Genomic DNA, 16472 nt, shown 5'->3' on the forward strand with positions numbered 1-16472 from the left:
CCAAATAACATGTTGATCGAAGTCGTCCACTTCAACTTTACACAAGTCTAATTCTGGAATGAAATAATATGTTTGGTAGAACTATAAAAAAATAATAACTTGCAACAGTAATTCATTATGTCGCTCTCAATATACATATAACTTTTATAGCAATAATTTCTAAACATTACATACCTATTCTTTCGCGGAGTAGTGTTAGGTTCATTCGGTTGTAATTCAATATTCTTTTTAATTCTCTTCACGGAACTAATACTTTTGCCAGAGTATTTAGCCGCTCTCTCATATTCCTTAGCAAGAGTTTCTAGATAATATTTGTTTAATTTTTTCTCCTCGCAACGCTTAATTTTATTATATTTGCGATAATATCTCTTTCTCCGCTATGTATAACAGCGTTACTTTTTCTCCACGGTGGTGTAATTTCACAATAAATTACTACCCTGGTAACACTACTGGTACGCAGTGAAGGAAATAGCTCTATGTTTCTTGACAAGAGATTATGCTGCGGAGCATGCGCAAACAATTCAGTTGGCTCCACCCACGTTACGCGCTTCCTTCCTTCTGCTCCTGCTCAGGAGGTTCAAGATAATTTGCAATAACAGTAGTAGTGGTCGTGGTGGTGGTAGTAGTAGCAGTCCTAGTAGTGGTCGTAGTGGTGGTGGTAGTAGTTATATTATTAGTAGTAGTAGTGGTGGTAGTAGTAGTAGTAGTAGTGGTCGTGGTGGTGGTAGTAGTAGTAGTGGTAGTAGTAGGCCTCGTAGTGGTCGTAGTGGTGGTGGTAGTAGTTGTCTTATTATTATTAATAGTAGTAGTAGTAGTGGTAGTGGTAGTAGTAGTAGTGGTCGTGGTGGTAGTAGTAGTAGTAGTAGTAGGCCTAGTATTGGTCGTAGTGGTGGTGGTAGTAGTTGTATCATTATTATTAGTAGTAGTAGTAGTAGTAGTAGTAGTGGTCGTAGTGATGGTGGTAGTAGTAGTAGTAGTAGTGGTAGTAGTGTTGGTGGTGATCGTAGTAATAGTAGTAGTAGTGGCGATAGTAGTAATGGTAGTGGTAGTAGTGCTAATAGTGGTACTAGCAGCACTAGCAGCAGCAGGAGCAGTAGTAGTAGTAGTAGTAGTAGTATTATAATCATGATTATCATCACTATACATATAACATTTTATACTTACTGTTAGCTATTATTGACTATTAGCTAACATTCTAGAAGCTCGGCAATAAATAGGCCTACATTATTATTGTCATTATTATTGCTATTATTTATTTTTACTGCTGTTATAATCTCATAACATTTTTTGGTTGAAATATATTTCAGGTGATTCAAGAACGTAAAAGAGAATCGCAGAAGAGTAAGGAGAATTCGCACACGGTTTCAGAGTCTGAAGATGATGTGATAGGTGAGCTAAAAATTTATTTAAAAAATCTGATTTTTTGTGGTAAGTTACTTTATTGTGAAATATGTAGCATCATATCTACTAAGGAATAGTCCTCGAATTACGTAACTGAATATGTACCAATGAAACGGTACACTTAATTAAAAATTGTGTATCTCCACTACAGAGACTAGAAACCTTTTCCCGCCATTATTCTTGGCATTGCATATTATTTTTTCTTGTTTCCACAACTTGCGCATCTCCGCTCTATTAAACCTTAAAATATACTGAAAGTTTTAAGGTCCTTATTCACCTCTGATTGAGGTTGTGGCTGATATGTACAGTCTTAGAAAAATATTTTGTTTTACAGATATTTTATTTTCAGAAAGGAGGCAGTGCGCATGATCAGAAGACGAGCGACTTGGTTCACAGGAGTACGATTAGTTGTTGTTCAGTCAACTGTCCGAAGACAGGTATTAACCTCACAAGTGATATCAACAAGCCTCCACTTTTGAGCCAACTAGGCCAGGGCCAGGAGATAATGGGGTAGGGTGGCCAGTTCGTTTCCCTTCCATTGCATAAATCGCCGACTAGCTAAATATCACACTAATCAGACTTCAGATGCAAACAAACAGTCATTCTTCTTCCTCTTGACACATTTCGTTAAGTGAGATGTACATTTTAGCCACAACCTCAATCGGAGAATAACGACTAGTTGAAGTAATAAAATACGTTTTGTTTCGTTGTAAGTCTGATCATGCGCACTGCCTCCTTTCTGTGACAAAGTATCTGCGCGACAAAACATTTGCCTAAGACTGTACTTCTATTACAGGCTATACATCTCACTTGTGTCAGAGGAATTACAATTTTTGTATACATCTTAAATCTGATTAGTGTAATATGTTACTATGAGCGATTTATACAGTGAAGGGGAAAAGAACTGTCCACCCTACCCCATTATCTTCTGGCTTAGTTTCCTTATGAGTAATGCCTTACTGGTGTCACCTATGAGGTTCCAACCTGTTTTCGGACAGTTGACTGAACAATATAGCTTAATTAATTACAGTTCAATTTCACTGATTACATTCAAGATATTAAAGACCAGTAGGTCTACCTTAGCCCAAAAACAAATTTAACGTTAATATTCGAATCCAACAGAGATGGCGACTCCAGGTCATACCTATCTGCCTTCATCATGAAACCTGCATGCAGTTTCGAAATATTGGAAGTGTTAAGATCCAGGACACGATGGAATATTCAAAATTCTATTTTCTAATTATGATCACATTCACCATGAATGACTGAAACGTATAGAAATTCCTAGTGTTTTCATCACCGTGTTTGATTATTTTTCACTTTCTCCTAATAGCTCACCAACTGTAGTTAACTCAGTAATTGAAAATAGTCTTTCTATACCAAACAGGCAATAAGAGACGCAAAGCATTCTTGGACCTGCTGCTGGAGACGACGCTGGACGGACGCACCATGACAGACGAGGAGCTGAGGGAGGAGGTGGACACTTTCATGTTCGAGGTGGGTGCGAAAATTCTCGTAAACTGCTTGCTAAAATTTTCTGTAGTCAAATTAGATGAATATATTAAATAACTATGGCGAAATGCCTGTTATTATTCGATTGATAAGCTTTTATCATCCAGTCTGCTGTCAAAACATCTGAAAGTTAGAATTTACAAAACAGTTATATTACCAGTTGTTCTTCATGGTTGTGAAAATTGGACTCTTACTCTGAGAGAAGAACATAGGTTAAGGATGTTTGAGAATAAGGTGCTTAGGAAAATATTTGGGGCTAAGAGGGATGAAGTTACAGGAGAATGGAAAAGCTACACAACGCAGAACTGCACGAGTTGTATTCTTTACCTGACATAATTAGGAACATTAAATCCAGACGTTTGAGATGGGCAGAGCATGTAGCACGTATGGGCGAATCCAGAAATGCATATAGAGTGTTAGTTGGGAGGCCAGAGAGAAAAAGACCTTTGAGGAAACCGAGACGTAGATGGGAAGATAATATTAAAATGGATCTGAGGGAGGTGGGACATGGTGACAGAGACTGAATTAATCTTGCTGAGGATAGGGACCGATGGCGGGCTTATGTGAGGGCGGCAATGAACCTCCGGGTTCCTTAAGGGGAGTTGGTCATTATCGCATGCAAAATAATGGCAGTCATAAATATAATAGTGTACTATTTATCAGTGGTTTTTCATTTTTGTTAGCTATGTGTGTATACATATTAAGCTTTAAAATGAAAAAGAATGGTGACTCTAGAGTAAATCTGTATCCTTAAATTAATTTTTTTAATTAAGCACAATTTTTTTATAAATTCACTACATGTCTGTGATTAGGTACACTCTATTCACTTATTATAACACATATAGAATTAAAAATTTGACCACTTACTGCTAATAGATACTAAAACATACCCTACTAAAATTATTCATGTAATATTATGGGCATAGGGCTTATAGTAATCATAACCGTTAATAAATTTAAAAAAATTGAAGATTAGTATAAGCCCTATGCCAATAATATTACAGATATTTTAATAATTTTAGTAGGGTATGTTTTAGTATCTGTTAGCAGTAAGTGGCCAAAATTTTAATTCAATGTGTGCTATGATAAGTGTACCTAATCACAGGTATGTAGTGAATTTATATAAAACATATGTTTAAATTCAAAAATTAATTTAAGGGTAAGATTTACACTAGACTAACCATTCTTTTTTCATTTTAAAGTTTAATGTGTATACATATATCACTAAAAAAATGAAATAGCTGTGATAAATAGTATTACATTTTTGACTGCTTGAAGATAAGCTATTTTTACCATTACTTTGCATGCGATAATGTCCAATTCCCCTTAAAAGCCACTAAGTAAATAAGTAAGTAAGTCTTTCGAATAATCTGAAACGTGATAGAACTTCGTACACTTCGCCAGATAAAGTAGCATTTATTACTCTCTTTCGCACCATGCATTTTCCCCTGTTCCCTTCTTTGTTTCCATACTTATTTTCCCTTTTTTCCCCTTCTTTCATTAGTTCCTTCTTTGTACTTACCTTCTTCCCTTACTTAATCCTATTTCACTCGCCATTATTCACATGATTTCTCAATTAATTATTTGCTCTCTCCATTAGTCATTCGCTCTCTCCATCAGTCTTTTCATCACTTCACATTGAACAACCCATGACCCTTCGATCCATCACTCTTGTCTTCAACCCTACACTCCTTCATTCAATACTTATGTCCTTCCTTCAATCTATCACATCTTCCCCTTTAATCCCCCATTTATTTGCCGTCAAATCCCCTCCACTCCTTCGCCGTCCAACCTTCCACTTCTTTCCCTCAAATCCTCCACTCCTTTCCCTCTATTCCCCTACTCGTCTCTCTAATCCCTCATCCGTCTCTCTAATCCCCACCCGTCTCTCTAATTTCCCACTCCTCTCTCTAATCCTCCACTCTTCTTTCCTATTCTCCACTCCTCTCTCTAATCCTCAACTCCTCTCTGTAATTCTCCACTCCTCTTTATAAATCTCCAATTCTCTTTCTAATTCTCCACTTCTCTTTCTAATGCTCCACTCCTCTTTCTAATGCTCCACTCCTCTTTTTAATGCTCCACTCCTCTTTCTAATGCTCCACTCCTCTTTCTAATGCTCAAATCCTCTTTCTAATGCTCAAATCCTCTTTCTAATTCTCCACTCCTCCTTCTAATCCTCCACTCCTATTTCTAATTCTTCACTCCCCTTTCCTATTCTATTTCTCTACTACTCTTTCTAATTCTCTACTCTAATCCTTCCTTCTGTCCTCCATACCTCCCTTCTATCCTCCACTCATTCCTTATTCCCTCATTCTTTCCTGTCTTAATTTCTTACTTTTCCTTCACAATTATTTCCTTATTTTCTCTCTGCATCCTTTCCTTTTTATTTCTTCCTTATCTATAAGTGAGATGTAAACGAAGCTAAGATCTTCACATGAAGCAAAGTCTGTGCTGATTTTCACATTATGTTACGAAAAGAGCCCGGATTCCCATGCACTATCAAATCTTAAAACATGCATACATTCAGGAGCTATTAGTTCATATGACAAAACATCCACAATGAAGCGAAGAAACAGTAAAAATATTCACTGTCCAAAATGAGTTCTACATTCTGTTACATTTTTTATTCTCTTTTGAAACAATGTAATACAAATAATTTCTCCACATTTCCTCATGCGTTTATCTGACAGCATGTTCTTTAACACAGAAAATGAAATTTCTGTGTCTCAAGAAGTGACAGGTGCATATATTAGCGAAGAAATTTCGGACGAAGTGAGGTCGAATTGTACGTCTTTTGCATTTATGTATGACCATAACCTCATCGGGAATCAAATCCGCGACCTTCCGATTTCGCAGCATTACGCCTTAACCACAATGCTACCATGCATCCCAAGTACACAAGTCTTTATTACAGCAATCATAATAAATTTAATCGCCTTTCATCTATAGAAAACCTCAATCCATTTAGACACGAGACATCGTCTTACAGTTCAGACAGAAGCCGTACAATTCGACACAAATGCAGTTTTAATATATTTTTCTTCTGTCTTCTCTTCTTTCACTATTTTGGCCTCAGGCTTGTGACGAGCAAGAGTTGGGGGTTAGAAATGCAGTGTAACAAAGGGAGAATTTTATAAAAAAAATCCTAAGACTAGGTGTCACGTAGGATGCCACGAAACCATAATAGCTTTTTTTTTTTCTTTTCTTAATAGGCCTACATGAAATCGTGGTAACGTTCATAGAAGCACTATTATGCAAGTTAATATATGCACTGAAGCCAGAAAAAAGGACATCATATGCAATATAAAAGTCTAAATATGTGCTATTAAATCTAAAATCTTCAAAATATGCATTATGCATAAATTTACTCCCTGAAAATGCCGAAACATGCAAACATTCACGTTAAACGTACGGTTATTTCGAATTGGTAAGTCATAAAACGAATATTTACGAAGTTTGGTGGTAGAATGGAAGAACGCATTTATTCCTTCGTTAGCTGCTAACGAACCAATATTTTCGAAAGACGCGTTGCAAGAAACATATTTAGTGTTATTGGTCCTTTAAAGAATTCACTAACTTAGAGATCTGGTTTCCCTCCTATAACAATATTTATTCCTCCGTTAGACAGTCATCTTACGTGCATTTTGTGTACTGGCGAGTAGTTTATTTATTTTTATTCATCATAATGTTACCTGCGATATTTTGAATATAGGCCTATAACATACACGATATTAAAATAATATCGCATATCGATGGCTACAAAGTGATACTTCGTATCTGTACATTTACAGGTAAATAAAAAAAACTGTTTTAGAAATTAGTTTTTGAAATAGACAAACTTACTCCTATATATGTTTCTGTTTTGCAAGATCTTCTATTCGAGAACAAAATATTAATACACTGTACAATTTTGTGAACATAATAATAATTGAGACGGTTCCTCGTATAGGATAAGGAGATTTTCATTAGATTAGTATTTCGTGTTAATATTCTCATATGGATAGTAAGAAGCATGGACGTGTAAGTTACAGAATGTGAGACGGAAGTAACAGGTGGACAGGAAGGCCGAAGGGAAGCCAGGCTGACAGGAAACATGTGTCCAGGCGTGGAGTTGACTGATGAGGGAATGTATGGACTTTGCCTGCGGGTGGTCAGTAAGATGACGCCAAGCCAGGTTCCACAAGAGATGATCTGGTATATGTCAGAGAATTGTCAGGACGCCGGAAGTAGGAGATGTTCTAGTTAACGAACAATTTTTGAAGAACGCGTCTTAAGTGACGTAAGTGTAATCGTGGCCAATCAGGATTCTTAATAGAGACACGTGATATATAGATAGGAGGGTGAAATTCTATGTTTGGTGGTTGAAAGTAGAGGATAGATTTGGCAGATAGACAGAAGGCAGATAGACAGTGTTCGGAGAGGTCGAACTCCACATATTCTCGGCAAACCTAACTCGGAAGTATAACAATTTACGGACTTAGAAATTTTTAGTGGGTGTAGTAAGAAGTCGTGTGTTGCATTATTATTATAAATCTGAATTCTTTCCTCTCATCACATTATCAACTGCCCGTTATATTACTGGTGTTTTTATAGTACAAAATATATAATTACGTGAACTCAGAAATTAGTATACCAACTTGCGGGAAGTGAGAGCGAGATATTATACACTTGGACGCGCATTTCTGCTAATCTGAAACGAACACTTAATAATAATAATAAACGTTTTCATAGTTCTTACCAACAACTTCTGGTGTGCGCCTACATCATTTCAACCTACGAGCATGTCTCCCAAACCCCATGTCCCGACCGTTTTGCAGCTGACCTGGGAACCTCATCCTCTACCGGAGTAATCTCGAGGAGGCTGGCGCCCAAATTAATCAGTGTACATAGTTAATTATTGACATCGACGTGCATCCTCGAGATATTTTCCATATTTCGGAGCTGGCAGCCGAGGGAGGACGGCGACCCGCATCAAATTTGGCGTCCCAACGTCGGGCTCGAGATGGCAACAATGACCACGGCGGGGATCGACGCGAGAGCCGACAGCCGACGCAGGGTTAATGCGGCTGATGGCAACAATGACCACGGCGGGGATCGACGCGAGAGCCGACAGCCGACGCAGGGTTAATGCGGCTGATGGCAACAATGATCGCAGCGGGGATCGACGCGAGAGCCGACAGCCGACGCAGCGTTAGTAGAGCAGCTTGCAGTATCATGCAGTGTCAACGACCGACAGCCACAACACCGTGCAGACCCGAAACAGCTGAGAACAATGATGGACGGTGGGGGAGACGATCAACCAGGCGTAACCTAGAAGACGTCGATACGTAAGCATAAAGGGTTTCATTTCAATTGTTGTATCCATATATATGTACATATGTGTAATTCATTTTGGTAGGGTTTATTTTGTTTTTGAGTTTAAGCGAAATTGTTGAGGATATATTATATATTACATGTTGCTAAGGAGCCAGACTAGAAGTAAAAAAAAAAAAAAAAAATGGAGACTACAGCAGGGACGAGTACTAGCCAAGATAAAGAAAGTTCGCGAGGTTCGGACAATGCCATGTCGAATAATGTGTTAGAGCGGATATTGGAGCAGATGAATCAGATGAGGAACGAAATGATAGAAACTAGTAATAATTTGAAGAGTGAGATGGCTGAGAATAGTAGCAGGCTAGAGAGCCATAGTAGCAGGCTAGAGAGCCAGTTCGGTAATTTGAAGAGTGAGATGGGTAATTTGAAGAGTGAGATGGCTGAGAATAGTAGCAGGCTAGAGAGCCATAGTAGCAGGCTAGAGAGCCAGTTCGGTAATTTGAAGAGTGAGATGGCTGAGAATAGTAGCAGGCTAGAGAGCCATAGTAGCAGGCTAGAGAGCCAGTTCGGTAATTTGAAGAGTGAGATGGCTGAGAATAGTAGCAGGCTAGAGAGCCAGTTCGGTAATTTGAAGAGTGGGATGGCTGAGAATAGTAGTAGGCTAGAGAGCCAGTTAATGGAAAGTTCTGACGTATATCAAGAGCAAATTGGTCAATTAAGAAATATAATGAACGAGAGATCTAATAGATTGGGAAATATGATAGAAGAGAGCTATAATAGATTGGGAAATGTACTAGGCGAGAATAGTAATGAAGTGGAAAGTAAATTAATTGTGGATATTAGTGAATTGGATAATAAGATAGCCGAGAATAGTGATGAAGTGGAAAGTAAATTAATTGAGGATACTAGTGAATTGGATAATAAGATAGCCGAGAATAGTAATGAAGTGGAAAGTAAATTAATTGAGGATATTGATGAATTGAAGAATATGGTAGCTGAGAATAGTAATGAAGTGGAAATTAAATTAGCTGTGAATATTAATGAATTGAAAGAGAAACTGGATGAAAATAGTACTGAACTGAAAGATAAGTTAGCCGAGAATATTAATGAATTGAGTAATGAACTGGCGGAGAATAGTAACGAAGTGGAATTTAAATTAGCTGTGAATATTAATGAGTTGAAAGAGAAACTAGATGAAAATAGTACTGAACTGAAAGATAAGTTAGCTGAGAATATTAGTGAATTGAGTAATGAACTAGCTGAGAATAGTAACGAAGTGGAATTTAAATTAGCTGTGAATATCAATGTGTTGAAAGAGAAACTCGATGAAAATAGTAGTGAACTGAAAGATAAGTTAGCTGAGAATATTAGTGAATTGAGTAATGAACTAGCTGAGAATAGTAACGAAGTGGAATTTAAATTAGCTGTGAATATCAATGAGTTGAAAGAGAAACTAGATGAAAATAGTACTGAACCGAAAGATAAGTTAGCTGAGATTATTAATGGATTGAATAATACGATAACAGGAAATAGTAATGAAGTGGAGAGTAAATTAGCTAAGGATATTAATGAGAATACTGAGGAATTGAATATTAAAGTAGCCGAAAATAATAATGAGCTGGAAAGTAAAATAACTATGGATATTAATGGATTGGACGATAATCTCGATGAGAATAATAATGAATTGCAGTATAGACTACCCGAGGACAGTATCAGGTTAGAGAGCCAGGTGTTAGAAAGTTATGGAGCATTCAAGGAGCAAGTAAATAGAGTAATCGAAAAGTTTGATGAGTTTGGGAGCGAGAAAGAGAATGCGGAAACCATCACAAACATGGGGCGGAGGGCAGAAGAAGCCTTCCCACCCCACAGAGGGTACAAAAGCAATGACCATAATGACGGTTGGAGCAGGGATCGGCCACACAGTGCTGGCGGTCATGGTTTACAACCCTACAATAATGACCGATTTTCTAACAATGGTACAAAGCGGTACTGCAACGATCAAAGGAGTGAATATAGGAAGGGCTATTGGAGGCCTCATTTTTCTGCAGGAGGAGAAAAAGTTAAGTGGAAGCATGCTGGTAGATTTAATGTGAGGAGTAGTGTGTCTCCACGTGTCAACTGTCAATTTAAGAATGGCACAATGACATATGAGGAAGGCCGCAGACGATCCCATTCGGAGAATGACGATCCGATTCATGATAGACATCCAGGCGACGTACCAGGTTAATAAACGAGAATTTGTGTAAAGTTGAAAATAATATGATTTTAATTATAAGAAAAATAAGAATGTGTTTGTTTTGTGCATGTAGTATTTGAGCGGTATAAGCAACTAGAACCAAGAACTGATTTCAGTACTGCAAATGTTTCCTTGTGAAAATTTTGTTGCTTTTATTTACTTTTTTTTTTTGCCACCTTCAGAATTAGTTGTTTTTGTGTGTCTTCTTATAAGATCACGCGATAAGTAGTATTCCCTGTGGCAATAATTTAAAGATGATATTAATAAGAATTAATAATGATTAATAATAATGATAGGATATTTTTTTTAATTAACTTCATTTATGTTCATTCATTTGTAGAGGTTGAATGATTCGATTTGAATATGTATCCATTTTTTTTAGAATCAATATTAAGTGCCAGACCATCATTTTAGTTCGAGACATAAAGTTGTCCTCTATATTGAGGGGACGTTATACGAGATATGTATTCAAGGCTGCAGCTCATGTATGAGATATGATAAATAGAGTCAATTAGTATATCAGTAGTATTGTGTACTGCTTAGTATAATTTTGATTCTGGTTAATAATTATTTCGGTTTTATGAATGTAGATGTGTTTTCAAGGGTTGCAGATAATGTATGAAGTATGATATAAAGGGTTAATTGGTATTTTAAAATGTATTGTGTATTGTTTAGTGTATTTTTTTATTGTGGTTCATAATTCTTATTTCTATGTTATAAGTATAAGTATGTATCAAGGAACCGATCATGAATGCGAGTGAGAGAGCGCCATTGTATTCGGATGTGCCCTGAATGTTACGATTGGATGCTGTATATATGTCAGGTAGAAGTCAGGTAAACTGGCGTGTGAGGTGTAAGCAGGCGTGAGGTGTGTATATAGATTCATACATGTGAATAGTTGTAAATATGTAATAATTGTAAGTGTAAATTTGTACATTGTTTATAAGCATAGCAAAAGGTGTATCCAAGTGTGACTAATTAGGGGACACCGGAGACTAGTAGCGAAGGTATTTTTTTTTTTGGGACGTCTCATAACAACAAATATTCCCTTGGGAATATTCTTTGTTATGAGAGGGCATTTGAGACGGTTCCTCGTATAGGATAAGGAGATTTTCATTAGATTAGTATTTCGTGTTAATATTCTCATATGGATAGTAAGAAGCATGGACGTGTAAGTTACAGAATGTGAGACGGAAGTAACAGGTGGACAGGAAGGCCGAAGGGAAGCCAGGCTGACAGGAAACATGTGTCCAGGCGTGGAGTTGACTGATGAGGGAATGTATGGACTTTGCCTGCGGGTGGTCAGTAAGATGACGCCAAGCCAGGTTCCACAAGAGATGATCTGGTATATGTCAGAGAATTGTCAGGACGCCGGAAGTAGGAGATGTTCTAGTTAACGAACAATTTTTGAAGAACGCGTCTTAAGTGACGTAAGTGTAATCGTGGCCAATCAGGATTCTTAATAGAGACACGTGATATATAGATAGGAGGGTGAAATTCTATGTTTGGTGGTTGAAAGTAGAGGATAGATTTGGCAGATAGACAGAAGGCAGATAGACAGTGTTCGGAGAGGTCGAACTCCACATATTCTCGGCAAACCTAACTCGGAAGTATAACAATTTACGGACTTAGAAATTTTTAGTGGGTGTAGTAAGAAGTCGTGCGTTGCATTATTATTATAAGTCTGAATTCTTTCCTCTCATCACATTATCAACTGCCCGTTATATTACTGGTGTTTTTATAGTACAAAATATATAATTACGTGAACTCAGAAATTAGTATACCAACTTGCGGGAAGTGAGAGCGAGATATTATACACTTGGACGCGCATTTCTGCTAATCTGAAACGAACACTTAATAATAATAATAAACGTTTTCATAGTTCTTACCAACAACTTCTGGTGTGCGCCTACATCATTTCAACCTACGAGCATGTCTCCCAAACCCCATGTCCCGACCGTTTTGCAGCTGACCTGGGAACCTCATCCTCTACCGGAGTAATCTCGAGGAGGCTGGCGCCCAAATTAATCAGTGTACATAGTTAATTATTGACATCGACGTGCATCCTCGAGATATTTTCCATATTTCGGAGCTGGCAGCCGAGGGCGACGACGACTGTTACATAATGTAGTTAATGTAACTAGTAATAATGTAGTTAAGCTAAATCACCAATTTTGTATCTCTTCTTAGCCATCGATACACGGTAATTTATTTATTTATTTATTTGTTTATTCATTTTTCGAATAGCGAAGTTATTATGTATTTCTTTATTACAGACTGTAGTTTATCGTCTGACGACGAGTTTATGTGCTCTATAATCTGTTTTTTTATTTTCTATAAAATTAATGTACTCGTGCGCTATTTCTAATAACAAATAGGCATATTTATCTTTCTCACTGAAACTCCTGTTCCTGATTTTTCTCTTGTTCCTATTAGTCTAAATTTATTGCAAGTTTTGACAACAATAAAAGTAATATTTCTCACATCAGTCAAGCAGCCGATGTTTACTTTTTAAATAATTGATTAAATGGCCATCTTACTCGTGTTAATTATGTAAACATGTGTGACTTACAGCTGTTTCGGTGCTACTTGACACCATCCTCAGAGCCTACTAGATCTCGGTGCTATCTCAACTTCGCTGCCTGTTGTGTGGGTGCGTTCGTGTGATGAAGAGTTGTATCAAAAAGTGTGTGTGTTCTGAATTTCAGAACACACACATTTGCACGAACGCACCCACACAACAGGAAGCGAAGTTGAGATAGCGCCGAGATCTAGTAGGCTCTGAGGATGGTGTCAAGTAGCACCGAAACAGCTGTAAGCCACACATGCTTACATAATTAACACGAGTAAAATCGCCATTTAATCAATTATTTATATTCAAGTGTTATCAGTAGTGTACGACAGATTCAACATGGGTTTACTTTTTATTCATTCACATCCAATTGCGTCACTTATGAAATCCAAAGATGCTCGGTTAACGATCCAATAACTAATGGCCCGTTAAATTCCTCTTCTGCAACCGACATTTCACTAACTTTAAAGGTCCACTAACTAATGGAGGAATACATTATTTATAGGTCTGTTTTGCTGCAACCCAGTATGAGAAGTGTAACCAGATTATATAAAAACATGCATTTGCATGGAAATCCGAGCTCTAGTTATGAGTCATATAAAACGAGGGTCGGTACTCATACCTCGTGACATGGATCAAACTTATACTGAATTGGTAGTCACAAACCTTACTTTTGCGTCATAGTGGAAGAGATAATATCCATATTACACTGCATTACACTTTAGTCTATATTCTTTACGATCTTATACATCTGCATTAATACCATCATCACAAAGAAAGAAAAAGAGAGAGGAAAATAAAGAGAGATAGGAAAATAAAGAGAGGAAAAGAAAGAGAGAGAGAGAAAAAGAAAGAGAGAGAGAAACAAGTGTCAACAAATAGAAAGCATTATCACAGTCTAGTATATAGTCACGAAGCTCGAGTTGTGAGGGTGCTAGGAACAATAGACTGTGCCGGTACTATTTCTCATTGTCTGTAATGAGGCGATAGTCGCGATCCTAGTGGTTAGCAACTATCTATGGATGCATATTTACTACGTATTGATCTTCGTGACTGTATATACTAGACTGTGGCACCATGTAAGTTAGTAGAGGGAAATGGGAAAATATTCTGATTGTTTGGTCCATTGCAGGGACACGACACCACGAGCGCCGGTATGTGCTGGGCACTCTACATGTTGGGGCTGCATCCCGATGTGCAGGTAAGCGCATAGCAGAAAGTGATTTTAAGCTATGAGAACAAGTTCTTTTTTGAATGACTTCTAATTCCTCCAAATGTGCTAGACAAGCATTTCCCGTGACTGTCCCATCAGCATTTTAGTGCAGTGGTTAGCTTCTCTGTCTCCTAACCAAGATCTTTCGGGTTCAATTCCCGACTCTTCTTTATAAACTAGTTATTTTACGATGCTTTATCAACTGCGGAGGTTCATCTAGTTTATCAGTGATATGAATGTGGTAATGACGGACTAAATGAGTTCAGAGATAAGCGTCGAATGTTACCCAGCATTATCTCTCAGTGGGTTGAAGGAAAACCTCGAAAAAAACCTCAACAAGGTAACTTGTCTCAACCAGGATTTAAACCCGGGCCCTCTCGTTGCACGGTCAGGCATGCTAATCGTTACTCCATAGTGGTGGACTTCCCGACTATGCCAAGGGACTTTTTCTTTTCTCTTGATTAGGGTTTGTTCTTTGGTATAATGTCCTAGGTGTTTATATTGTCTTCAGGTTTAAGTTAAATTTCGTTATATATGAAGAGTCCACTGCAAGAATGATGGATGTCATATGGAATACATTTTGCAGGAGAAGCAATTGAAAGTTTGAAATGCTTAGCGCTCAACGCTTAACTGTGATTTTCAGATATTACTGGACAATGACTATCAGTGTTAATGTCATATAATTCTCTATGTACATTCTATATGTCTTAAGCTATGCATTGACAGTCTTGGTTCATTTTCGACAAGAAAGTGACATCCATCATTCTTGCAGTGGACTCTTCATATGTGCTAGGAGGAGCCTGGCGCGACACACCAAAAATTTTTTTGTATGTTCCTTACGGGATCACCAGGGATTGATCGCTATTTGATTATTTTACGTCACTGCTCAGGTGGAATTTATTAACTCATTTTAGGATAGGTAAAAGACAATAATTAAAGAAGGAAAACTTTACCTTCTAGCTTTTTATTTGTAGACCATATTATTGTATATGTGAAATACTTTACGTATTTTAGATGCGTGGGTAAGATTGGGGGCATGGAAGGGTAATAAAATTGTTAACGATGAAGGAGAGCGCCTTTGTTTACTGTGCGGAGAAAAGGACTCTTCGACACATATTTTATTACAGTGTGTCGAATTGGAACATATCTGGAAAAAATATCTAACACCCTCGATGCTAAGTCAGAATAGGAGTTCGCTTGCATGTCTTGACCTCATGGGGAATAGAGAATGCGAACAAAAGACTGGATTGTTGCTCTTGAAGGCGAGACAGATCAGAACTACAGCTGTTTAAGTTTTTGATGCGAACTGACGAAGGGATACTCAATTATACACTTTTATGCCTGTTTAGGTTAGGTTATATTATATAATGTGTTTTGTTTCTGTCATTTTTATTTTAATCTGTGTGTTCTTTTGGAGAGGGGTTGGATCTAACTATAGGTGAAAGAGGCGAAACCTACAAAGTAGGACTTGTTTTAGGTACAAAGCACGTACGGTCAGAAGACCTGTGCATTGGATTTAAGAGATAATTATGATAATATAACATATGTATGTATAATATTACTCAATAAATCCATCTACTTCTTCTACTTTACGGAACATTAGAATCTGTTCTTCAGCAGGAAGAAACAGTTCTTTAATTCCCCTTAGGTCTAGTAGTGGTGGTGGTGGTGGTGGTGGTGGTGATGATGATGGCGGCGGCGGCGGCAGCAGCAGTAGTAGTAGTAGTAGTAGTAGTAGTAGTAGTAGTAGTAGTAGTAGGTGATAATAGTAATAATAATAATAATAATAATAATAATAATAATAATGATAATAATTATAATGATAATAATAATAAGAATAATAGTAGTAATAATAACAATAATAATAAGAATAAGAATAATAGTAGTAATAATAACAATAATAATAATAATAATAATAATAATAATAATAATAATAATAATAGCTTTTTTATTGATTTTGTACATTAATTTCTACAATGCAAACATTTGTTTTCCCCTTGTCATAATACGATCAGCAATAGGCCGATAACCTGTCATGGGAACATTAGAATATAGTCGAAAAAATACAGAATGAATAAAATAATCTTGAAGAAATGTACCACACTCAGAACTTTAGTTGTGGCTATGAGATTCCGAGCCGATCTGAACGCTAGGCAATGGCGATTAGTTGTACCCCTTTTCTCCCCATGTGGCGTAAAACTAAACAGTACACGAGTACAAGAAGA

At 37.3% G+C, this 16472-nt stretch overlaps 1 protein-coding gene and 1 long non-coding RNA gene across 5 annotated transcripts in view; one reads left to right on the forward strand and one right to left on the reverse strand.

Moving 5' to 3' along the window:
- Nucleotides 1–16472, reverse strand: part of LOC138712145 (uncharacterized) — a 204356-nt gene that overhangs the window by 128086 nt on the left and 59798 nt on the right. The window lies entirely within an intron of this gene.
- Nucleotides 1–16472, forward strand: part of LOC138712130 (cytochrome P450 4C1-like) — a 74819-nt gene that overhangs the window by 53648 nt on the left and 4699 nt on the right. For all 4 annotated transcript variants that reach the window (XM_069843588.1, XM_069843584.1, XM_069843587.1 and 1 more), the window contains exons 8-10: nucleotides 1308–1389; nucleotides 2789–2898; nucleotides 14167–14235. In XM_069843588.1, coding sequence (XP_069699689.1) covers nucleotides 1308–1389; nucleotides 2789–2898; nucleotides 14167–14235 — 261 coding nt within the window. The remainder of the gene's footprint in view (nucleotides 1–1307; nucleotides 1390–2788; nucleotides 2899–14166; nucleotides 14236–16472) is intronic.

The sequence above is a fragment of the Periplaneta americana genome, chromosome 13 (genome assembly GCF_040183065.1).
Source record: "Periplaneta americana isolate PAMFEO1 chromosome 13, P.americana_PAMFEO1_priV1, whole genome shotgun sequence".
Lineage (NCBI taxonomy): Eukaryota > Metazoa > Arthropoda > Insecta > Blattodea > Blattidae > Periplaneta > Periplaneta americana.